At 39.2% G+C, this 26,330-nt stretch overlaps 1 protein-coding gene across 1 annotated transcript in view; it reads left to right on the top strand.

Annotated features, from left to right (window-relative positions):
- ADCY10 (adenylate cyclase 10) overlaps positions 1-26,330 on the top strand; it is a 199,667-nt gene that overhangs the window by 24,656 nt on the left and 148,681 nt on the right. The window contains 3 exon segments of the mRNA XM_087930379.1: positions 8,029-8,067; positions 23,404-23,547; positions 23,941-24,146. Coding sequence (XP_087786505.1) covers positions 8,029-8,067; positions 23,404-23,547; positions 23,941-24,146 — 389 coding nt within the window.

Raw genomic sequence — 26,330 nt, 5'->3', positions numbered from 1 at the left:
AATCTTTCTTTCAAATGATAGAAGAATTAAACCTAAAAGATGCATGGAGAGAGAGAAATGTGGAAAGGAAGCAATATACTTTTTACTCAAACAGACATGCATCATGGTCTAGAATAGATATGATATGGATGTCAGCAGAACTACTTACTAATATACAAGAAATTGAGATAGAACCAAGCACTTGGGCAGACCACAATCCAATGACAGTTATTTGGAAAGGATACAAGAGGAAACCTAGATGGACTTTAAATAATACAATATTAAAGGAAAAAGACTTTAAACAGAAAATAGAGAAAGAATTGGTTTTCTTTTTTAAAGAAAATAAAAAAGAGGATACATCTCTACAGAATCTCTGGACACGATGAAGGCCTACACAAGAGGTTTGATAATTGACTATACAAGGAAAAGAAATATAAAACAGAAAAACTTTTAAAACTTTGGAGGATGACTATGAAAGACTGGAAAAAGAATTACAGAAGTTCCCACAAAAAAAGACATTAGGAATAAAATGGATATAATTAAACATAAAATGGGACTAATGGAAAAAGAGGAACTAGCACAAAAAAATTAAAAATGCTGAACAGAATTACTTTGAAGATGCAAATAAACCAGGCAGATGGTGAGCCTATAAACTGAGAAAGGAAAGAGAATCAAGAAGGATTAATTAGTAAATGAAGGACATGTTTGCTATGGAAATGAGGAGAAGAAAAAAATCATACAAGATTACTATGGAAAACTTATATTCTCAGGAGAATATTCAAGAAGAAAAAGTTAAGCAATACTTACAGAAAGCAAATTTACCTCAGATACCCAAAGACATTGAAATAATGCTAGAAGGGAACATAACGATGATGGAAAGAACAGAAGCTTTAAAAAAACAGAATGTTGGAAAAGCACCAGGTCCAGATGGATTGCCAGTGGAATTTTACAAGACTTTTCAGGAAATACTGAATCTCCATCTATTAGAAGTTATGAATGAAGTTATGTTAAAGAAAAGAATACCCAAAACATGGTCAGAAGCATATATTACACTTATACTGAAGGAGGATACAGACCTGCAACAAGTTCAAAATTATAGACCTATATCCCTATTAAACTCAGATTATAAAATCTTCGCTTCAATTTTGGCAGAAAGACTGAAAAGATACTTAAATAACTTTATACATGTTGATCAAAATGAATTCCTGCCAAAGAGACAAATAAAAACAATGTGAGAATAATTCTGGACACTTTGGAATATTATGAGGCACATCTGGAAAAGCAAATGGCTTTGATGTTTCTAGATGCACAAAAAGCCTTTGACAACGTGAGTTGGCGATTTATGTCATTGCAATTGGAATAATATATCATGAACAAACTGCAAAGATTATGGTAAACGGAGAATTAACAGAATCCATAGATATAAGAAAAGGAACAAGACAAGGTTGTCCACTGTCACCTCTGCTGTTTGTATTAACTTTGGAAGTGTTGAATAGGAATATTACAGAAGATAAAGAAATAAAAGGAATGAAAATTAAAAAGGAAGAATATAAATTGCAAGCTTTTGCAGATGATCTGGCATTCATACTAGAGGATCCATTGGAAACAGCACCTAAATTAATAGAAAAGATAGAAGAATATGGAAAAGTAGCAGGTTTGAAAATAAATAAAGATAAAACAAAGATATTAACAAAAAATATGTTAGCAAGACGAAATAAAGAGTTGGAAGAAGTTTTAGAAGTACAGGTCACAAATAAGGTTAAGTATTTAGAGATACACATTACACCAAGATTTAGTACACTGAAAGAGGACAATTATATTAAATTCAAACAGCAAATTGCGACAGATTTGACAAAATGGGAAAATTTGCAAATATTATTGATTGGGAGAATATCTACAATTAAGATGAATGTATTGCCTAGAATTTTGTATTTATTCCAGACAATTCCAGTTCAGCTAGGGAAATAGTTTTTTGAAGATTTAAACAGAATTGTGTTGAAATACACTACTCAAAAAAATAAAGGGAACACTTAAACAACACAATGGAATTCCAAGTCAATTATACTTCTGTGAAATCAAACTGTCCACCTAGGTAGCAACACTGACTGACAATCAATTTCACATGCTGTTGTGCAAATGGAATAAACAACAGATGGAAAGCATAGGCAGATAGCAAGACATCCCCAATAAAGGAGTGGTTCTGCAGGTGGTGACCACAGACCACTTCTCAGTTCCTATGCTTTCTGGCTGATGGTTTGGTCATACTTTTGTATGCTGGCGGTGCTTTCATTCTAGTGGTAGCATGAGACAGAATCTACAACCCACACAAGTGGCTCAGGTAGTGCAGCTCATCCAGGATGGTACATCAATGTGAACTGTGGCAAAAAGGTTTGCTGTGTCTGTCAGCGTAGTGTCCAGAGCATGGAGGCATTACCAGGAGACAGGCTAGTATATGAGGAGATGTGGAAGAGGCCGTAGGAGGGCAACAACCCAGCATCAGGACCGGTGCCTCCGCCGTTGTACAATGAGGGACAGGAGGAGCAATGCCAGAGCCCTGCAAAATGACCTCCAACGGGCCACAAATGTGCATGTGGCTGCTCAAATGGTCAGAAACAGACTCCATGAGGGTGGTATGAGGACCCGACATCCACAGGTGGGGGTTGTGCTTGCAGCCCAACACCGTGCAGGACATTTGGCATTTGCCAGAGAACACCAAGATTGGCAAATTTGCCATTGGTACCCTGTGCTCTTCACAGATGAAAACAGGTTCACACTGAGCACATGTGACAAACGTGACAGGGTCTGGAAATGCCGTGGAGAATGTTCTGCTGCCTGCAACATCCTCCAGCATGACCGGTTTGGCAGTGGGTCAGTACTGGTGTGGGGTGGCGTTTCTTTAGGGGGCCGCACAGCCCTCCATGTGCTCGCCAGAGGTAGCCTGACTGCCATTAGGTACCGAGATGAGATCCTCAGACCCCTTGTGAGACCATATGCTGGTGCGGTTGGCCCTGGGTTCCTCCTAATGCAAGACAGTGCTAGACCTCATGTGGCTGGAGTGTGTCAGCAGTTCCTGCAAGATGAAGGCATTGATGCTATGGACTGGCCCGCCCATTCCTCAGACCTATATCCCATTGAGCACATCTGGGACATCATGTCCCGCTCTATCCACCAATGCCATGTTGCAACACAGACTGTCCAGGAGTTGGGGGATGCTTTAGTCCAAGTGTGGGAGGAGATCCCACAGGAGACCATCCACCACCTCATCAGGAGCACGCCCAGGAGTTCTAGGGAGGTTATACAGACACGTGGAGGCCACACACACTACTGAGCCTCATTTTGACTTGTTTTAAGGACATTACATCAAAGTTGGACAGTCTGTAGTGGTTTTTTCCACTTTAATTTTGAGTTTAACTCCAAATCCAGAGCTCCATGGGTTGCTAAATTTGATTTCCATTGATAATTTTTGTGTGATTTTGTTGTCAGCACATTCAACTATGTAATGAACAATGTATTTAATAAGAATATCTCATTCATTCAGATCTAGGATGCCTTATTTTTGTGTTCCCTTTATTTTTTTGAGCAGTGTATATCTGGCAGGGAAAGAAACCAAGAATAAAACTTGAACTGCTACAAGATGCAAAAATAAGAGGAGAGTTTGCCTTGCCTAACTGGGAGGTATATTACCAGGTGACAAGTTTGATGTGGGTAAAGGAATGGATAACATTAAGAAATACTAGAATACTGACTTTAGAAGGGCATGACTTGCTGCTAGGATGGCATGCTTTCCTTTGGTATAAGGGAACTAAAACACAGGAGTACTCTAGAAGACATTATATTCAAGAGGCACTGTTTTTGAACTGACAATATTATTTTAAAGACAATATTATTTTAAAAATCCATTATGGATATCTACTATTGAAGCTTTTTCCTATCCAGTAATATATAAAAAGGAACAGTTAGATATGGTGAGATACTGAATGAAAAGTGTGAACTTAAATCTATCCAAGCATTGGAAGAACAAGGTGTAAAAATGAATTGATTTTCATATTTGCAAGTACAATCTAGATTTGATAAAGATTTTAAAATAGAAGGTATTTATGATAAGTTGACTGATTTAGATAAAATTTTGATCGGTACTGATGACAAGGTAATTAAAAACTTTATGGACATTTATTAGAATTTAAACGGGAAGAAGAACAAGTTAAAGAAAGGATGATTGCTTGGGGGAAATTTTTTGGATATGGGATTGATTTAGAGAAATGGCAAAAATTGTGGTCTCAAAATTATAAAATGACAATGTCAACTCCGTATAAAGAAAATTTGTATAAGATGTTTTACAGGTGGCATCTACCCCAGATGAGAATTGCAAGAATGTTTAAGAATAAATTGGATAAATGTTGGAAATGTCATCAGATACCTGGCTCATATTACCATATGTGGTGGATGTGTTCGGATGCAAAAAAAATTGGACTAAAATCCACACATGGTTGGAAAAAATGATAAAACAACACATAGACTATAAACCAGAGATTTTTTTTTTTAAATTGGGAATTATATCGGAAATATACAATAAAGAATTGAAGTATTTGATTGTAAATATTTTAACAGCAGCTAGAATTGTGCTTGCTAAGAATTGGAAAAATGATAAAATACCTATGCAGGAGGAAGTTATTAAGAAAATTATGGGCTGTGCTGAAATGAGTAAATTGACATTTGAAATTAGAGAACAAGAAGATAAACAATTTTATATGATATGGGATTTGTTTTATCAATGGTTGGACAAAAAGACACGGTAATGTAATAGATTTGATGACTTTGTAATAGGTTTAATAGCTAGATATAAAATATAATATAGACATATATAACCATTGGATGAAAGAATTACATAAATTTTAAAATGAAATTTGAAATATCTCATATAAAGTGATAGAATAAATAGTTTGGTCATGGATGATTAATAATTGATAAATATATAAGCATATGTTAGCTTGATAATGTGGAAATTTATATAAATTGAGAAATGATTACAAAAGGATAGCACAAAAGATTTGTAACCAACTGACACACTGTATGTATATAAGATGGAAGATGGTTTTTGTTTTTATGTTTTGTTTGTATATGTTTGTCTTAAAAAATAAAAACTTTTTTAAAAAAATGAATGCCATTTCCGAGACACGATTTGCCAGAGGTTTGACCGAAAGGGACACATTGTGAGAGCCTGCAGAGCTGCACAGCCCAACAGCCAATGCCAGAGGAATCCAAGCTCACCACCACAAGCCAGAGCAAGCCAGACTGGAAGCAGGAGAAGTAACTTCAGCTGGAGCAGAAGAAATGACGAGCTGGCCACTGAGAGAGGCGAAATGCACCAGACAGTGACCGTGAGCCATTCCAGCATAACCAACGCACAAAAGGTACATGTACAATTAAACGTTGAAGGGAAATCATGCCAGATGGAAGTAGATTCCAGGTCATACCTATCCATGGTCTCCTGGAATATCATCAAGCAATTAATCCCTGGCGTAACCAGAGCTAAACTAAAACAACAGAGACTAATTATAAAAGACTATCAAGGGAATCGTATTCCAGTGATAGGGAGCAGCAAGATCCAAATGAGCTTCAAGAACTTCTCTGGTCACCTACCCCTCATTATAGTAGACCAGGACAGACCCAGCCTGCTGGGGCTAGAATGGTTCAAGCCCTTGGAGATCAAGGTTGCCGAAATAAACAGCATCACCAAAACCGAGTGGGAAGACAGCCTTATGGAAGAATCCTGGGATGTTTTCAACTGACAATTAGGTAAGTACTTGGGGAACCCCATTTCATTTAACTTACACCCCAACATTGCCCTGATCTGGATACAGCCGAGACGAGTCCCATTTGCTCTACGGCCAAAGATTGACAAGCAATTAGATAAACTCATTGCCTAGGGGATCTTGGAACCAACCGACCACGCAAAATGGGACACCCCAATAGTTACACCTATTAAGCCAGATGGGTTGGTGCGCATATAAGGCCACCCTGAACCACGCATTGCAGCAATACCTCGTCCCAGTGGTGCAATACCTTTTACATTCCCTGGAGCGGGGAAAAATATTTGCTAAGCTCAACCTTGCCCAAGCCCACCAGCAATTACCAGTAGATGAAGAAATGGTGGAAGCCAAAACAATTGTCAGACATAGGGGGGCATTCAAATGCAAACGTTTGCAATTTGGGGTAAGCGTAGCCCCAGAGTTCTTTCAGAGCCTAATGGAGTGCCTCCTGCAAGGACTAGAGGGTATTGTGCCCTACTTCGATGATATCCTGATATCAGCCAGGGACAAAGGCCAATTAAAAAAATGCTTAAGGGCAGTGCTGAGCCATTTCCAAAAGGTGGGCCTAAAAGGAGAAAAAGGAAAAATGCAAACTAGCAACAAAAAAGGTGGAGTTTTTGGGATACTTGATTGACAGTTCTGGCATATACCCCACCGAAAGCAAATTAAAGGTAATCAAAGAAGCCCCCACACCGAAAAATAAAACTGATCTACAAGCCTTCTCGGGATTTCTTAACTTCTATAATATATTTCTACCACAGAAAGCAATGATTGTGGAACCTTTACACAGATTGCTTGACAAAAAAGCAGTCTGGACATGGGGGCAGAAGGAAGAAACAGCATTTAAATGAATCAGAAATATTTTAACATCAGACAGCATACAGCGAAATGCTTCCCTTGAGTCTAATGTGCGACGCATCACCATTCGAAATAGGCACAATAATCAGCCACACACTTCTGGACAGGAAAGAAGCCCTCATACCCTTCCACTCAAAAACACTATCCAAGACAGAATGAAATTATAGCCAACTCAACAAGGAAGCATTGTCCACGGTAACAGGAATTAAACACTTCCACGAATATGTGTACGGGAGGAGGTTCATCCTGGTCACAGGTCACAAGCTGCTACTGGGAATAATTGCAGGAGACCGGGCCACACCAAACATCCTGTCACCGAGAATGACCAGATGAATGGGATTCCTATTGGCACACAACTACAAACTAATACACAGACCCAGGGTAAGGAGTGAGAGTATGGCCTCTAGTGGAAACAAGATGGCCGCACCCACTGAGATCTTCGAGGAGGTTCCAACAGGAGAATCCAGAGAGACTATGGACCCTTCTGAACAGACCGCAAACCCAGAGATGACTGAGCTGCGCAGGTCAGGTCGCACCCATAAGAGCCCCGCCTACTTATGGGACTACGTTCACTAGAGAGTGCCAGATTGGTGGTTCTGAACCAGTGGGGAGGAGTGTTAGATATTTGCATACTGACCTGTAATTGGCTGAGCCGCAGAAGCAGGAAAAACAAACGTCTGTCAATAGCTGAAACTGCGGACAGCTCCGCTGTAAAAGGAACAGCCATGGCTAGGTTTCTTCAGTGTTGTATGGAAGCAAATAAAGAGTTTTACTAATCTGAGCATCCTGTGTCTTCACTCTGCCCACGATCTAATAGTATTACTATCCTTTATTATGATATTATTAAGTAAGTGAACTTTTGAAAATGATGAATTATGTACTATTGTTTCCATTCAGAAAGAAGTCACTCTGAGTTCAATTGAATAAGCTCCATTGAAACATGGGATGGGAGCTATAAACACCACCAATCAACAGAAAGGGGCTTTTGGGGTTTTAAAGAAATTGTTTTTTAAATATTGTGGTTCTGAGGTAAGTATTTCATTTTAGCCATAAAATAACCTACCAATAATTAAGTTAAAATTATAAACCAAATCATAAAATGGCATTTGGTATAAGTGTCATATGAATATATGCTATATTTTAAATGTTTCTGTCCACATTGGTAATTCCATGCCCACTTGAGAATAATCATGATGAAAATATGAAGTGCAGCAGGTGATGTGGCAAGTCAATGGCTGTTCTTGTGTTAAAACATGATTAAGTAAATCAGGGCATTTTCTCTAAAATCAACTTATTAGAAAAGCCATTTTTCTCATGGAATTTTCTCTACCATGCAATGAAAGATCATTTGTAAATTTCTTCCTTTTTCTTTCATGTATAGAGGTACTGGTGTTTGGAGGTGATGTCTTGAAATTTGCAGGTATGAATGTGAAAAATAAAAGGAAGTGATTTTATTTTTGCATATCAAAAATCATTTTTTCTTTTATTGTGTTAGTTTACATTTTTTTCAATACCATGATATTTATATAATACACTTTTTAAAAAATTGTATTGTTTAGTTATCCTAGATCAGGGGTGTCAAACTCGATTTCATTGAGGGCTGCATCAGGGTTGTGTTTGACCTTGGAAGGCTGGGATAGGCATGACCGGGGTGGGCATGGACAGCATGTTTTCACTTGTGTCTGTGATGGACTGAGTGCTCTGCCAGCGAAAATGGGCTCCTGAGCTCAGTTTTCAGCTGCGACGACCTCCTGCAATCCTCTGCCAGTGAAAAGAGAACTTGGGAGGGCTGCACTCTGTTTTTGTTGGCGGAGTGTTCTGACATAAAACCCTTTTCCAATAAGACAAACAATAATTAAAGGGAACAGAAACTTTTTAATGAGTCTTACGAATTCCCAGTTAAAAGGCTACTGCAAACTAATTAACTTTGATAAGCACAAACCTTGTCAAAACTGTATGAGACTGCCAAAAATCACAGATAAGAAATATTTCACAACACAAGAATCCAACATAAGATACTGCAATGTCCACGAGGCTGAGTTTCAAAATGTCTTTGCTTCCTGAAAAAAAAGTTCTCTTCACAGCTGGCTTTTATCTTCTTGAAGGAGGGGCCATTACCTTGCAGCCTTATTCCCGACTTGCCCGTGCTGTTGAACTGCTCTTTCCTGCGAGCAATCCTGCATGCACACGCACTTGGCACAGGCTCCTCAGGAACCTCCTCATCCCTGCTGCGAGTCCCCACAATCTCTGAAGGCAGTAGTCCACTCCCTAATGGTCTTGGCCCCTCATCTGAGTCCTCATTCTCCTCAGTCATCCGCACCTGCTTTTGGCTAACCACAACACAGAGGCACCTCGGACCAGTCTTTCACTGTTTCCAGGATGGCCCCACAAGCCAGATCTAAGCACCCTGTGGGCCAGATCCAGCCTGCAGGCCTTGAGTTTGACACCCCTGTCCTAGAATATGCGTTATAAAAATATAAAAAAGAGGATAAAAGGTGGACATTCTACCATTATTAATTATAGTTTAGGATATCGGTGCTATGAGTGTTAGGATTATTTGGCTTTTTTATTCAAAGTTTAATATAGCTTTGGACATACTGTACATCAAGGTATTGGTTATGCAGTATAATAAAGGATTTGTTCTCAGGCTAAATTATTTGATTTTGAAATTTCCATTGTATTATTATTATTATTAGGTACATCTCTTTGTATGAATATTTGTATATGTTTACACATATTAATGGAAAGAAAAAATAGATGTTTAACAAATGTAAAATATTAAAAAGTAAGAAAGAAAAAAGGTCAAAAAATAAAAAAAAATAAAATAATGAAAAAAAAGCTGTTAGTCTCTCTACTTTTAACTCTCTCATCTGTAATCCCCTTTTCTGTTGCTTTCTAATATTATACTTATCTTTCAAATTATTCTTCTTCTTTTTGGTTTTCTTTTCTAGTCTTAAACCTTTCACTCTCTTTCCCCCTTTTCTCCCCCCACTTAAAATTATTTGGTCATTAAAGATGGCTTCTTCTTTGTCCCAATCTTATTGTTCTGCAAGAGTTTCTTGTTGTTTCTCATAGTTCTAGATATCCATTTCTAAGAATTGAAATACAAAGCCAAAAGAACCTCTCCCTTCTTGTGCATCTTCTTTCCATTTTTTAAGCTCCATTTTCAGTTCTTCTAAGAGTGATACCATTTTAAAGACTTTTAAACAACCACCCGGTTAATTTTAGTCATCCAGATGCAAAAACCAAAAACCATCAAGTAATCCAAATAATCCAAGGCTGTTTCTTTCTTCTTTTTTCCACTTTCTCTTCCTGGGGTTCTATTATTTTGTTACCAAGTTTCAATTAAGACATATCTTTGAGGAATCTTGTTAAAATTTCACTGTAAGCTCCTTTTAGTTACAGTTCCATTCCTTAGTTCCAGGCAGTCTCCTCCATTTTTCCAGATCCTGCCCTTTTATTCTTTTTTTTTCTCCTTTCCTGCTTTTAAAAACTTTTAAATATTCAGAAATCTTTATTATCCCTTTGACTTTTATTTTCAGCTTAGATGCCTATTAATGTCGAAGTGGATTTTTTTCAATTTCTTGCTTAAGTCTCTTAGCTGTCAGTATAAGGAAGGGAAGAAAAAAAACCCTAATCCTTTCCCTTCTCTCTCTCCTTCGCAGCTTCAAAATCATCTTTGGGAACAATGTTATTTAATTTAAATTCCAGGGTACCTTACTGTTGTGATTCCGGCATCAGCTACAGGTTTTTTGAATGAAAGCTCCAGCGAGGAGGACTTGTATGAATCAGCAAGTTTTAGTGATTTCAATGAAGAGGAGGAGACGAATGTTACAAGGGAGGACACATTTGATTTGCAGGACCGGCCTGAACCTTCAACCTCCTCTGCTTCTCAATCAGGTTATCAGCCGGGAACGGCTGACAATGAGGAACTTATGGAGACTTCAGGTGAAGATAATAATTTAGATGATTGCTGGGTGGATGTCAGAAGCAGGCGTCTCCTTACGAGAAGAAACCAACGGGAGCACAGGAGGAGGGCAGATCAGTAATTAGACTAATTAGCTGCTGCTCTATAAAGGGAGAGAGATGACTTTGCACTCTGTCCGGAACAAACTGTTTGTTTGCAAGGAGAACCGAAGATTTTGGCTTGGAGGATTTAAACCTGAAATATCTTGTTGGGACTTGGATTTATTTCCTTGGAACTATTAACTTGGACTATCTTGTGGAGGCTAACTACAGCTGTTATCAGTGAAGATTCCTGTTTGCTGCCTTTATCTGCTGCGTTCAGCCTTATCTGTTTATTTTGGAAGGTGGGACATAACATTTTTGTTCCGGACCTAACCGACCATCTTTGCAACGATGGATTTAACTCAAATGCAACAATTGGTGGAGCAGCAGCAGATACAAATTAATCAGTTACTTCAGAGCAACGTGTCCCTTCAGAATCAGGTAACTCAATTGTTAACGTTTGTTACCAATTCTCAAACTGTTTCAGCTGCAGCTGGAGCCCCCCCTGCACCCCCTATGAGGAAAAACCCGGTAGCTATGCCAGAAAAATTTTCTGGGCAAACGGACATGTTTTCAACATTTTTGGGTCAGTGCCAACTGTATTTTTCTGTGAGGCCTGAAGATTTTCCAACCGACCGGGCTAAAGTGGGGTTTATTATTAGCTTGTTAACCGGGCAGGCTGCCAAATGGGCTACTCCCTTATTAGTACAGGATAGCCCATTATTAGACAATTTCCAGGGGTTTCTTCAACAGATGAACGTAATGTTTGAGAACCCGATTAAATCACAAATTGTGGACAGAAAGTTGAAGGATATTACTCAGGGCAAACGTCCCTTGCAAGAATACGTGGCAGAATTCCGTTTGTTGTGTATGGACTCAACCTGGAACGAACCAGCTCATATGGCAGCATTTCAGGAGGGCTTGTCTGACATTATCAAGGATGAATTAATCCATGCAGAGCGTGCTTCGACTTTGGACACATTGATTACTCAATGCTTGCGTATTGAAGCTCGCTTACAACAACGTGGGTGTAAACGGACCGCTTGCGGAACCATCTGTGTTTTCTCGTGCACGCATCCCGCCTATGAGGGTTTACCAATCCAGGATCCCAGCAGAGGAGCCGATGGAGATAGGCGCACTCCGCCCTCGCTTAACGGTGCAAGAACGTTCGAGAAGGTTTCAGGAAGGTTTGTGCCTTTATTGCGGGGGTTCGGGACATTTTGTAAATTCCTGCACTCAGAAGGGGACTCGTGGACCTGTACCAGAAACCATTGCTGGCCCGTCGGGAAACAGGGTAGGCCCGACTGGGAAACCCTAGGTCGGGCACAATTTCCACTCTCATCCCAAATTGCCGAAGTAAATTCTGGCCCTCCTCGACATTTACTTTTGGACACTCGTATATTCTTGCAATCCCGGAAGGAGGGAATTCCTGCCGTGGCACTGGTGGATTCAGGGGCTACGACAAGCTTTATGGACTATGATTTTGTGAAACATTTCAAAATTCCTTTAGTGTCTGTGACTCCCCGTGCAGGTGGAAACCGTAGATGGGCGTGAACTCAAGTCGGGACCTATTCGCTTTGCCACCCAACCATTGCGCATGCGTATTGGGGATCATGAGGAGGCGATAAGTTTTTATGTCACCTCGAACCTCCATCTTCCTTTGGTGCTCGGAGTATCCTGGTTGCGTTTACACGATCCGTTGGTGGCTTGGGCGCAGAATGCTGTTTCTTTTCCAAGCCTGCAATGTGTGGACCACCTGAGGCATGTCTGCGCAGGCCAACACGTTGTTGCTTCTGCTGTCTCGATTCCTTCAGAGCTGTCGGATTTCTCCGATGTTTTCAGTGAACAGGAGGCAGACCAATTACCACCACATCGTGTTTACGATTGTCCCGTGGATTTGATACCGGGTGCTCCATTGCCAAAGGGGAGGTTGTATTCTTTGTCCGAGCCCGAATTAGTTGCACTTCGAGAGTTTTTGGATAAAAATCTAGCTCGGGGATTTATTCGACCTTCGTCGTCCCCTCTTTCGGCACCTGTTCTCTTTGTCAAGAAGAAGTCGGGAGAACTTCGTCTCTGTTGTGACTATAGATGCTTGAACGCTATCACCGTGAGAAATAGCTATCCTTTACCGCTCATTCCCGAATTGATGGAGCGGTTACGGGAAGCTACTATTTTCACGAAACTTGACTTACGTGGAGCTTACAATCTGGTTCGGATGCGCAAGGGAGATGAGTGGAAGACAGCTTTTGGCACTCGTTATGGTCATTTCGAGTACACCGTCATGCCATTTGGTTTGACCAACGCTCCTGCTGTATTTCAACATTTGATGAACGATATTTTTCGAGACATGCTGGATAAGTTTGTTGTCATGTATTTGGACGACATTTTGATTTATTCAAGATCCAGAGAGCAACATCTTCAGCAGGTTCGTCAAGTGCTTCAGCGTCTTCGGGAGCATAAACTTTATGCTAAATTGGAAAAGTGTTTCTTTTTTCAGTCGTCAATAGAATTCTTGGGACACATCATTTCTCCCGTGGGCATTGCTATGGACCCCAAAAAGGTTGAGGCGTTGTGTAGTTGGGAAGCTCCTCGTCGGGTCAAAGATGTACAACGACTTTTGGGATTCGCCAACTACTATCGGACTTTTATTCCAGGTTTTGCGAAAATAATGGACCCCATAACTCAGCTTCTCCGTAAGAAGGTTCCATTTGTGTGGGGGCTTTTGACACTTTGAAAAAAGCATTCGTAACCGAACCGATATTGAAGCATCCTGATCCGGATCGTCCATTTGTGGTCGAGACAGATGCTTCTAATGTTACTATCGGAGCAGTGCTGTTACAAGCTTCGGAGGATGGCGCACTTCTGTTTCCTTGCGCATACTATTCTAGGAAGCTTACAGCTTCGGAGCGCAACTATACCATCTGGGAAAAGGAGTTGTTAGCCATTAAGGCTGCTTTTGAGACTTGGAGACATCATTTGGAGGGGGCTCGGCACAAGGTGGAGGTTCGGACGGATCATCGAAACCTGGAGCATTTGACCACGGCTAGGAAATTGAATCAACGGCAGATTCGTTGGTCGTTATTTTTTGCCAGATTCAATTTCTCTGTTACTTACGTTCCAAGTGGACAGAACCGGAGGGCGGATGCGTTATCTCGGAAACCGGAGTATACTTGTGCCGAAGATCCTCTTCCTTTACGGATGGTGTTACCACCGGAATCTCTAGCCGTACTGCAGGAACCGGTAGATTTGCGGGCCCGACTACGAGAGGCGCAACATTTGGATGCGTGGACGCAGCAGAGACGGGGGGACGTTGGCCCTAATTCTCCATGGTCTTTTGAAGACGATCTGCTTCGACATCGGGGTTTATTATATGTGCCTACCAGACCGTTGAGGGCTCTCATCATGACACAATGTCATGATAACCCTGCCGCTGGTCATTTTGGCTTTCACAAAACCTTGCATTTGGTCACCCGGACTTTTTGGTGGCCTCGAGTTTGTCATGATGTGTCCTCTTACGTCGCTTCTTGCGTTCAATGTAGGCAAGCGAAAGCGGTGTCAGGTGCACCCCCTGTACTTTTGCAACCCTTGCCGACTCCAAGTAGGCCATGGGGAGCGATCTCCATGGACTTTCTGACACATTTACCATCTTCGTTGGGGTTCACAACAGTGCTTGTGGTAGTGGATATGCTGACTAAAATGGCCCATTTCATTCCCTGTCGGAAATTGCCATCGTCCCGCACTACGGCTCAGTTATTTTTGCAGCATATCTTTCGTCTACATGGACTGCCGGATAGAGTGGTTTCTGATCGTGGGGTCCAGTTTACGGCGCAATTTTGGAAACAGTTAATGGCGGCTTTGCAAGTGAAAGTATGTTTAGCGTCAGCGCACCATCCAGAAACTGATGGCGCGGACAGAGAAGGTGATTGGGATTCTTACTCAATATTTGAGGTGTTTTGTAAATTTGCGACAAAACAATTTGGCGAAATATCTCCCATTAGCAGAATTCGTGTTTAACAACTCGCAGCACACCTCCACTCGTGTCACGCCATTTTTTGCAAATATGGGCTATCATCCGCGTTTCTTCCCATTAACTATGATGGATTCCCCAGTTCCTGAGACCCAGAGTTTTTGGAAGAACTACACGCAGTTCGCCGTCTACTGATGCAACAATTGAACAAGGCAAAAGAAGATTATAAGCGGTTTGCAGACCGGTCCCGTCGGGCAACGCCTCCGTTAGCTGTGGGCGATAAAGTGTGGCTATCTACAAAACATCTGAAGGTCAATCGCCCTATTAGGAAACTTGATCATCGGTTTATTGGTCCGTTCCCGATTGAGGCAGTTGTTAACCCCGTGGCATACCGCCTCACCTTGCCGCGTTCCATGCGTATTCACCCCGTCTTTCATCGATCTCTCTTGATTCCCGATTCTTCTGATTGTCGTCTACGTGACTCTGCTGAAACGATTCCGTTATCATCGCCCCCTGAGGAGGCTGCTGTTGACGATACGGTGGTCAGCGTCCTTGATTCCCGTTGGCTCAAGGGTCGATTCCAGTACTTGGTCGGGAGGAGAGTAGATGATTCGGAGGTTTGTTCCTGGACGGATGCGTCTACATTTCATGCTCCGGATCTGCTTCAAGACTTTCATGCACGCTTCCCTTCGAAACCGCATCCGGATCGTCAGACCCGGGGGAAGGGCCCTGCGGTGAGGGATAGTGTTGTGATTCCGGCATCAGCTACAGGTTTTTTGAATGAAAGCTCCAGCGAGGAGGACTTGTATGAATCAGCAAGTTTTAGTGATTTCAATGAAGAGGAGGAGACGAATGTTACAAGGGAGGACACATTTGATTTGCAGGACCGGCCTGAACCTTCAACCTCCTCTGCTTCTCAATCAGGTTATCAGCCGGGAATGGCTGACAATGAGGAACTTATGGAGACTTCAGGTGAAGATAATAATTTAGATGATTGCTGGGTGGATGTCAGAAGCAGGCGTCTCCTTACGAGAAGAAACCAACGGGAGCACAGGAGGAGGGCAGATCAGTAATTAGACTAATTAGCTGCTGCTCTATAAAGGGAGAGAGATGACTTTGCACTCTGTCCGGAACAAACTGTTTGTTTGCAAGGAGAACCGAAGATTTTGGCTTGGAGGATTTAAACCTGAAATATCTTGTTGGGACTTGGATTTATTTCCTTGGAACTATTAACTTGGACTATCTTGTGGAGGCTAACTACAGCTGTTATCAGTGAAGATTCCTGTTTGCTGCCTTTATCTGCGAGGACTGCTGCGTTCAGCCTTATCTGTTTATTTTGGAAGGTGGGACATAACACCTTACGTTGTTGCTTTTTCAGTTTAACCCAGTCGACCAAAACTTTATCCTCTTATCTTCCTCCTGCACATTCTTTTCCGGTCGAGTTCTTCTTTGTGGTGGCCATTTCTGACCACCGCTACACCGCCTTTGGGAAAGCGAGTAATGGCCAGCTGGGGAGGAGAGATATGGCTCTCCTCAACCCTGCAGGCAGTCTCCCCCTTCTTCACTACTTCTATGGGGTGGCTTAGACCCAAAGCCAGCCGGCTCGGGGTGCTCCAGCGGCGAGTACGGATCGAAGCCTCGCAGAGATGAGGTTTCGGTCTGTCGCCGAAGAAGCTCAAACCGGAAGTCCCCATTTAAAATTTATTCTTGTTGTTATAAGTATAGTTATTATTAAATTATAATATTTATTGTTTATTTTTATGAGATTATTTCTGATAAGAAAAGCTGTGGTTTCATTTCAATTTTAAATTCCATTTTTTTTTTGCATTGTATCATGTCTTTCCAATTTTGAGCTTGTTTTTACTGGTCTATCACATGTAATAATGGATTCCAATAAACATTTGTGGTGGAATCAGATAAAATTTGCTGACTGGAAGAAGTGTTGGATGTTAGGTGCTGTGTGTGGTGTTTTTTTTTTAATCTCTTGGTGTGTGTATGTTTTAAAAGAGCAGTTAATGTTTCCTTTTTACTTCATAGATGAATTAAAAAGACTTTTCAAGCAAAAGTGCATAATTTGAGAAAACCAAGTTTTAGGTGAATAGAGAACCATGTGTTCTTGTGTAAGAACAGTCTTTTCCCATTTGAATGTTTCTCCCCAAATTGGATGTGCTTATCTCACATCGTCTCTGAAGCTGCCACCATTAGTTCTGCTATTATTTCACCATGCTGAACCCTTGCACACCCTCCTATATCCTGCAGCAGATAGCAGCACCCTCCTATCCCAAGCCTGGCCACTCTCATACTGTACCGCACCAATCCCTTGTGCACCATCCTGCACCTGGCAACAACCACTTATCTGCCTCCTAGCCTCCTTGTAAGCTACCTGGGACTTACAACTTTCCAGAGAAGACAAAGATTTTACTCCATGAATACAAGCTAGAAAGAGTGACTTAAACTTAACAGTTAATTGAAATTAGGATGGATTTCTGAGTTTGCTGTGTTCTGCTTGATTGGTGTTTCTAATATCTTCTGTCTGTTTTGCAGCTTTTTTTGATTGGCTGGCAACATTGTGTTTCCTGTATTGGAGGCTTTTAATGCGGCTTGGCTCCGAGTAAATGGATGGCTATCATTTATTAGGAAGCTAAGTTTCATCTGGGTGCCTGGTTGGGGTGTGTTTGAGCTGGAGGTATCAGGAGGGATCTGTTTGTGCCCAGGTGTTTGCCTGGCTTGTGGTGTGGAGATTTTTTTGTTTGAGAGTGCAGGCTTCAAGATAATTGACAGTCTGGTGGAGTCATCTCTTCTATTCATGCTTTCAGATCTTCTTTCAATCTCTATGGCTTCTCTGATAATTCTGTAGCTGGCGTTTTCTATAGTGGCTAGGGTTTTGGTGCCATAGGGTTTTGGTGCCATTGTTACTATACAGGCATCACATCAAGACTGCCTTCAAAACAGACAGGAAAATAGCAGCCATCCTAAGAAACCCCAAAGATAAAATTGACCTGGAAAACCAAGGCATATATGAAGTCCCCTGTGCATCATGCCCTGCCACATACATTGGACAGATCAATAAAAGAATAAGTACCTGCCTAGATGAATACAAAAATGCAGTAAAAAAGCTGGAACACACTTCCTCACTAGTCCAACACATGAAAGCCACAGGTCATAGCGTCGACTTCAATGGCACTAAAACCCTAGCCACTATAGAAAACCCCAGCTACAGAATTATCAGAGAAGCCATCAAGATTGAAAGAAGACCTGAAAGCATGAATAGAAGAGATGACTCCACCAGACTGTCAATTATCTGGAAGCCTGCACATTCAACATAGCTTTAACTCTTTTGGGTATATTAGGGAGTTCAGATTGTTGTATTTTCTAGAATTTTCTCCTGATCATACAGTTTCCCATAATACTCTTTTATTATTATTATTTTATCCTCATTCTGATAAAAAAGGGTCCCTTTCTCACCTATTAATCAATTTATCATTTCTCTCTCTCTCTCTTTTTTCAGTTTATATGCCAAACATCTGGTTATTCTCATTTTCAAAAAAAGTTTTCTTTTGCACTTTTGATTTTTTTTGTGCCAGTTCATCTTTTTCCAATTGATTCATTTTGTGTTTTATTAAATCTATTTGATTTTTTAATTTCTTTTTTGTAGTTCTTTCTGTAATTCTGATTCTAATCTTTTGTGTTCTTCTTCTAGCATTTTGTTTCTTCTTCTTATTTTTTCCCCATGTAGATTATGACTAGTCCCCGGATATACACTTTAGCAGTATCTCATACAGTTTGCAAGAAAGTCTCTTCTTTCCTGTTCTCTTTGAAAAAAAAGTCCAGTTCTTCTTCCATATTTTGTATAAATTCTTTATCTTGCAATATCACTTGGTTCAATGTCCATCTCAGTTTTCCTTTTTGTCCTTTCCATACAACTTTTAATGAATTGTGATCTGCCTAAACATTGGGTTCTATGACATATCTTTCTAGACCATGATTTATGCCTATCTGACTAGAATGAGTACTGATTTTTCTTGGAGTGTATTTCTCTCCATACATTTTGAGTTCCTATTTCTTCCATCATTTAAAAAAAGATTTTAGGGAGTGTTTTCCTAACCCTGTTGCCTGTTTTACTACTCTTATAGTCAAGTTCTGTATCTACAATTGCATTAAAGTTTCTTACCACACAAATATTTTCATATTTCAATTCTATAATTTTCTTATGAAGTTTTCCATAAAGCTCATCTTGTTTATTATTAGGTGCATATATTGCTATCAACAACATCTGTTTTTGATTCATTATCTCCACCATCAATATTCTCTTTTCTTCATCTGCAAAGATTTGTCCAGCCTTCATTGTTTCTTTAATGTATAGAACCACCACCACCCTTTTCTTTTGCTATGCAGGTGAAAAAAATAGGTTCCCAATTTTGGGGTACTCTAATAGTTTACTATATTGATTTTTAATGTGAACTCTTAGAGACTGATTAAATCTAGTTTTAATTTTTCTAATTTATTAAAAAATCCTTTTTCTTTTCATAGATGAGTTCAGTCCATTTATGTTGATTGATAATAGTTTTGTTTCTTCTTCCATTGTTTACTTATGGTTAGGTTTTGTTGTTCTAGTTGATCTTATTTCTCTCTGTTCTTTCTGTTTTGCTCCTTCTCATTCCCTTCTCTCTTTTTGCTCTGTTTCAATTTCTTCTTGTTGAATGCTTCCCTCTACTAATAATTCCTCTTGGTTTTTGCACTCTATTTCCCCCCTTCTCTCTTCTTCCTCAAATGCTGTAAAGTGCTGATAATAGAATTGTTCTGCTTTGTCTATTGTATCTAATTTATGTCTTTTTTCCCATCCAAGTCACCAATATTCCCTCAGTATTAGCCATCTAAAGTTTACATCATGTTTTATTAGTTGTCTTGTCAGAAATTGATACTGTTTCCTTGTATCTCTTACTCTTCTGGGTATTTGTGTCAGAACTGCTGTTTGTCTCCCTTTGTATTTCAATGGTATGTCTCTTGCTCTTTGAAGTATTTCTTCTCTTATTGCCTTCTTTGAAAATCTCACATGTACCTCTCTGGGAAGTTTGTTCCTTCTTGCATAGCTTGTATATATTCTAAATATTTCATCAATCCCAGAGAGGACTTCCTGTTTACTCTTTTCCAACACATCTGCCAACAATTCTGCCATTTTTTCAGCAAGATCTTCTCCTTTTTCCTCCTCAATATTCTGAAATCTCAGGAAGTATTCTGCTCTATCCATCTCCAGCATAATTATAGATTGCTCAAGCTCCTTCTTAGTCAATCTGTAATCGATGTCTTCTACTTTCTTATCTGTGTTCTGTTTTCTCTTCCATTTTCTGAATCCGTTGTTCATTTTTAGTGATTATTTGCTGGATGTTGTCTATTTTATCCACCATCTTTTGTTCCATCTTTTGCATCCTATCTGCCAAATCATCATGATTCTTAGTCATGACTTCTTGTAGTAATTGGAACATGGTTTTCATCTCTGATTGAAAAATATTTAACTTTTGTTCTGCAACATTCTGCAGCATTGATTCACTGGGCTCAATGCTACTACTGCTGCTACAGATGATGCATTTTTTTTCTCCCTGTTTTACTTAAGTTTGTATTGCTTGTCATTTTAATAATTTTAAGTAATAGAATATTTCAAGTAATAATTATTTGACAAAGGCAACCAATTAATAATCAAGCAATCAATAATAAATCAAACAGTACAATACTCCACAATGCCCAACTTAAAGAATACACCTGAAGTAGTCCAACAATTTCCTTTCTTATTCCCAGTTCTTGTGTTCAGACCTCAAGTCACTTCAATCTTTTAGCTGTTGTATTTCACAAAGCCAAGATACCTGTAGTCCAAAATTCTCTTCAAAAAGGTTGTTTTCTTTTTGATAAATTGTAATCCACAAAGGCCCAACCCCATAATATGTTGTATCAAACAAATTATGAATCACCAAAAAGAGCAGAAGGATAAAAGTCTCCACTCCGCTTTATAAACAACTTCTATTATAAAATCCATATCCAGTCAAAGAGTTACAGTGTTTAAAACTTACATGTTTCCACTCTCTTTCTCTGCAGTTCTCTCTGTAAATAGTTTCCAGGTGCAGGCAATTTATCTGACTCTTGTAACAATGTTCTTTCAATAAACTGCCCATGGTCAATTGTTAATCTCAATTTCTTTTCTTCACTTTCACTATAACAGTTTTTTTTCCAGCCAGAGGTGTCACTGTTGCTCTATTTCTCTTTTATTCCTCTCCTTTAATGTCCTTTAACATAAGCCAAATCTTTTTCTTTTAGGGGTTCCAGAATCCAAGATTTATATTTGAAAAAAAGTCTTAGTTCAATAAAATCCAATTAATATTGTCCTTAGAATAACCAGTCCAATTTTCCTCTTTTAACACTTATTTAACACTAAATAATTCAAATAATTCAAATTTCTTATTTGGATCTATTTCAGCTTTGTGCTCATTCACCTCTATTCTCAGGGAGTGGAAGATAGACAAATCCACCCTCTTCTTTTACAGTTCCAGTGTCACTCAAACCAGTTTTAAAAGGGGCAAATTCCTCAACAGAAGTTGGGAAATTCTCATCCAGTTGCCACACTGTTCCTCTTCAAACTTCACTAATTCTCCTCTGGTCGGGCTGTCACAGTCTTGGTCAGTCACACAATCGCCTTCTTTTTTTTCCCTGCCAGATTGAGAGCTTTTCTCTGGATCAAACAAGGACTTTGCAATATCCTTGTGATTAATGTAGAGTCCCAGTGGTGGGCTTCAAATAATTTAACAACTGGTTCTCTGTCCAGTTACTGGGGGGACATGGCCTAGTCAGCCTTCTGCACTATCCTGGGAGTGAAAATGGACTGTGGAGGGACTTTTTTCCACCTCCTCGGGCTCCGGAGGCTCTCCGGAGGCCAGAAATAGGCCCATTTTCACCTTCCATGAGCCACTGGGAGTCCCGTTTTCCACCTCCTTGGGCTCCACATGACCCCTGCACTGCTGGGATCCAAAATGGGCTGCGTGGGGACTCCTGGGAGGGGCAGGGTGGGGTGGAGCAGGGCCAGCCAATCATCAGAACTACCAGTTCACTGAACCAGGTGTAAAATTAACATTTGGTTCACCCGAACTGGAGTGAACTGGCTGAAACCCACCCCTGGAGTGTCCTCTCTTCTTCATCACTCCTCCAGGGCGGCTTAGGTACCTGAGAACCCTCTGGCAGAAGGAATTTGGCAAACTTCCATAGAGCCCTATGGAAAGTACACCAGAAAGCCACAACATCAACTCTACCTCTCAAAGAATAGTTTTTTTTAAATGTCACTTTAAAATTGCTAGCCGTTTATAATCATAAAAATCAGAAAGTTTTAGCCACCCACAGCAAAGAAAACCAAGCTACAAATTACTACAAATAATAAACTAAAATCACAACTTTTTGCCTTTATATTTCTCCATCAGCTTTTTTTCCCTCCACACTTCCTTATTAGAAGCCTTAGCAGCCTTCTTCCTTGTCTACCACTGAAGAAATCCCCCAAATGGTGCAGGTTTTCAAAAAGGAGTAGCAAGCTGTGACTAAAGAGACACTCTTTTAACTTAGTAAAGATTAATAGTCCTTAAAGGTGATTAAGAAATGAAAGGCACAACTTACTGTCCATTTGGAAAGTAAATTTCAAAACAGCTGCTTCTTCAATGACAAACAGATTGCAGCCATCGCAGTTGCTTTGAAGCGCAGCTCCTGAAATTACTTGCAGACCTCAGCTGTATTGGAGGATCTTGAGGGTAATTCTAAGACTCTCCCTAAACCAGGAGAGTCATATAAACTGAAAGAATGCCAGTTCCTTCTGTTAGTAGTTGAAGAGCTACAGCCCAGGAAAAAACCCTTGAGAAATCCCTCCCTGGGTATGAATTCAGTTGGCCATCTTCACTGGAAGTGATCTTAGACTGTTTCTTCACTATAATTTCTAGTATCATCCACTCAGTTGTATTGATATATAATAATAGAAAGGCAGACAGGATTTATATGGTTTTAGCAATAGCTGAGAGATAGTATAGATTACAGGTAAAGAATTGGCCTGAATTGTATAAGGGATACCCAGTTTTCATGAAGACCAATAGTTTAAAAAATGCTTATGAAATTGCTGCAAGAATTATTTTCATAATTTGCAAGGGTCTCTGCATCTTTCCACTGCATTTCTGAGTCCAGAATTATCTTGGATTCCCAACTAAAGGTACCACTTTTTAGTAAAAAGAGTCAAGAATATAGGTGCTTCAAGCAATGGCAATTATTTTATTAAATAATGACTTTAGTTGTTGATATAGAGTAAATCAGTGTTTCAAACATGGCAACTTTAAGATATGTGGATTTCAATTCGTAGAATTCCCCAGCTAGCAAATTGACACACCTTAAAATTGCCAACACAATTATGAAAGTTAATATAAGATTTTTAAAAACCCACAAAGTTTGGAATTACAATAATGTACAAACAAAGCATTAGTAAAATCAACATAATCTCTTGTAAATATGGCCCTGCAAACTACTTCTTCATAACTCAGTGCATGAACCCTAAGGAGGACTAACCATTTTCTACTAGATATATTATGAGGAGAGGGAATTTATAATTACTAGTAACCAAGAATGCACACCACAGTAGGGTATAGATCATTATGTTATTGCATGAATAAACAGTCATACTAGTAGGCTCCTTTTTATAATTCAGTAAAACTACTGAAAATACATTCTTGAAAATGGAACAAGCTCAATGATTTATTCTCTTATTTCCAGGTGATGCACTGTTGGCGCTCTGGAAGGTAGAGCGGTGCCATTTAAATGAGATTATTACTCTGGCACTGAAGTGTAGTTTCAGCATCCAACAAGAATATGGTGTTCGTGATACTGAAGTGGGACTTGAGCTACGAGTGAAAATAGGTACCACTCCCCTCAGTCTAGAACAAATTTGGAGCCTATTTTTTTTATTTAAAAAAGCTACAAAACAATGTATGTTAATTTCATCCTGCGCTGAGAGAAACAGAAGCAAAAGGAAAGTTGCCAAGATGGCTACAATACAAATTAGTATTCACTTTCATCAACACTTAGGGTCAGAAGTAAAAAAATAATTGAACTGTAATTTTAAAAACGACACAAAGATTAGTCCAAAAACCCATTATATGTTATCAGCAGAGATAAAATTTCATTAATAATTAAAGTATTTCTAAGTACATATAGGTTGTGGAATTATTTCATTTTCAACTCTCCCACCCCCATTTTATTTCAGTATGCTGTAGTTAGGATCTCTGTTAAAAGAGTTGAATCTTTTCTCAGGACTCTCTGCAGGTCACATCTCAAAAGTTGTCATTGGTGATAACAGACGACAACATTTTGTGGTAACTGGTCGAGCAGTGGAAGAAGTACGGTTGGCCCAAAACTTAGCCAAAGCAAGTGAAATTATCCTGTCCCCCAACTGCTGGGAGCTCTGTGATCGGAACTTAATTGAGGTAGAAAAAATTAAAAATGAACGAGCTGTCAAGGTTGGTACCTTCTTGGTTAAGAGTCCATTTTGCTTTCTGTGATATTGTTTTGTTTATAAAGGGTTGATTTTAAACACTAAAAGTGACATGATAATTTTCACATAAAGGATTGGAATGAGATTTATTCCATCTACAAATAATGTCTGTATTTTGGTACTATGTTTGCTTTTGACAAATGTCCATTCCTCACAACAGAGAAATGCTCACTACCTTTTTTGCCAGCTTTTCCACATATTAAACTTTTTCTATCCCTTTTCCACATTTAGTAATTTTAATATACATAAATTAATTTGCTCATTTTTAAATTTATATACAGTTTGTAATCATTCACTATTTTAACACAACTGCTATGCACTTTATCAGTTTTTAGAACCCTTGCTTTATCACACAGCCTATGTAACTTTCACTTCAAATCATTTGGGCTCTCAGGCAACAACGGGCCATCATCTGAATAAAAAGTAAGTACATTTATGTCCCTAATCTATTTCTAATATCATCACTGACATTCCTTTTTCATTTATCCACAAATACAAAAAATAATCAATGATATATATCTTGACGTACTCTCTGTGATATTCAGTCCTTCCACTTGTATCTTCCACTTGTACCATCTGATATCACTTCCAGCCATTACAAGATCAAGTGACAGATGGAAATTGGGCCTCCTGCCCAAAAGAGGCATTAAATTGTCTGTTACATTGGGTAGCTAAGAGAAAAATGCAAAAGCTTAAAGAAAGACAATATAAATAAGTTTTGCTTCTAAAACAGTGTAGGACTTAGAATCCTTTTCTTATGACGTTTCTTTTTTAAAAAAATTGACCTATCTTCAATGGACACCATTTATCAAAGCTGTAGTGGGGAGCAGTCGAGTCTTCAAAGAACACAGCAGTTTTATGTGCCCAGAAGGAGTCAACTTTCTGACTTCTGGAAGCCAGTAAAGAAAAGAAGGGATATGATGTATCAGTATATAGGAATGACCTTGGGAAACATAGAGAAGAGTCATGGCCTCAACATCCATCATGTAAAGGTAACTTGACCCACATAAACAGAAAGGGATCCTCCTGAGGTTCCTAAAAAGTAAAAGTGGGGAAGAAATACTTAGACTTAGAAATAATTCAGTCTTTTCAGTTTTCCCTTTGAGGAAAACAAGGCAAGATGGACAAACCATGAATACCAACACTACCTTTATTATTATGAGGTTATAGTAACATAATCATGCAAGTCTGAAAGTAGAGAAAGAAGCTGCAATCATAAAGATCAATTTCTTTGTTGAATGTATATATTTATTAGCTGATAGACTGAAGTAGTGTGCTTATTTGCATATGCACACTGACCAAACTGTTTAATTCCAAAGAAAAATATAAAAGACAACATTACGTTCATAATGCAACCAAACATATAAATAGAAATAAGAAATCTGCACTTATCTTCTTAGATGCAAAAAAGCCTTTGATAATTTACAATGATAATTCATATTGGCAGAACTAAATAAAATGAATATCAGGAAAGAATTTCAAGCTTGGGTTAAAAGTATATATCAAAGATTATGACCAATTGAGCAACTTCTGCAGATTTTTAGATCAGTCAAAGAACAAGACATGGATTTCTATTCTTTGCTTTATCTTTTATCATCATATTAGAGATACTGTCAGACTGGACTGGACATTTCACATTACAACATTGTGAAAATAGCTTAAGAAACTGTTTTCTTTTTTTCTATCTGGAATATTAGAGTAACCTTTTGATGAAAACAATGAAAACTTTTGAACTTTATTGTATAAGTGAGAAAAGAAAGAGGTAGGGCGACACCTACTGACCAGAAAAGATACTACACCAGTTAATAAATTGAAAAATACAGAGACTATAAAAGCAAGAAGACATAAAATAACAACAGACTGAGTACTGATAAGAGGACAGCTGTAAACTTATTTTGCTTGTTGTTGGGTGACAGATAGCGAGTCTATGGAAAATCCAACTCCTTGAACTTTTGTGGATTACAAATACAAATACTATTGATAGAGTGGAACAGCTTGAAATTGTTTTGAGACTAAGTGAAATGGATTTTTGGTTGGCTGGATACTTTGATATTGAGGCACTGGGGAATTTAGTGGGCCTTTTGGATTATAAATATTATTATGAATTACAAATACTGACAGATGACAAGGATATAACTGCTGATCTTAA

Source organism: Pseudonaja textilis, chromosome 3 (genome assembly GCF_049901715.1).
Source record: "Pseudonaja textilis isolate UNSWEBS1 chromosome 3, rPseTex1.2, whole genome shotgun sequence".
Lineage (NCBI taxonomy): Eukaryota > Metazoa > Chordata > Lepidosauria > Squamata > Elapidae > Pseudonaja > Pseudonaja textilis.
The sequence above is the reverse complement of the archived record's forward strand: the minus strand, read 5'-3'. Positions and strand labels throughout refer to the sequence as shown.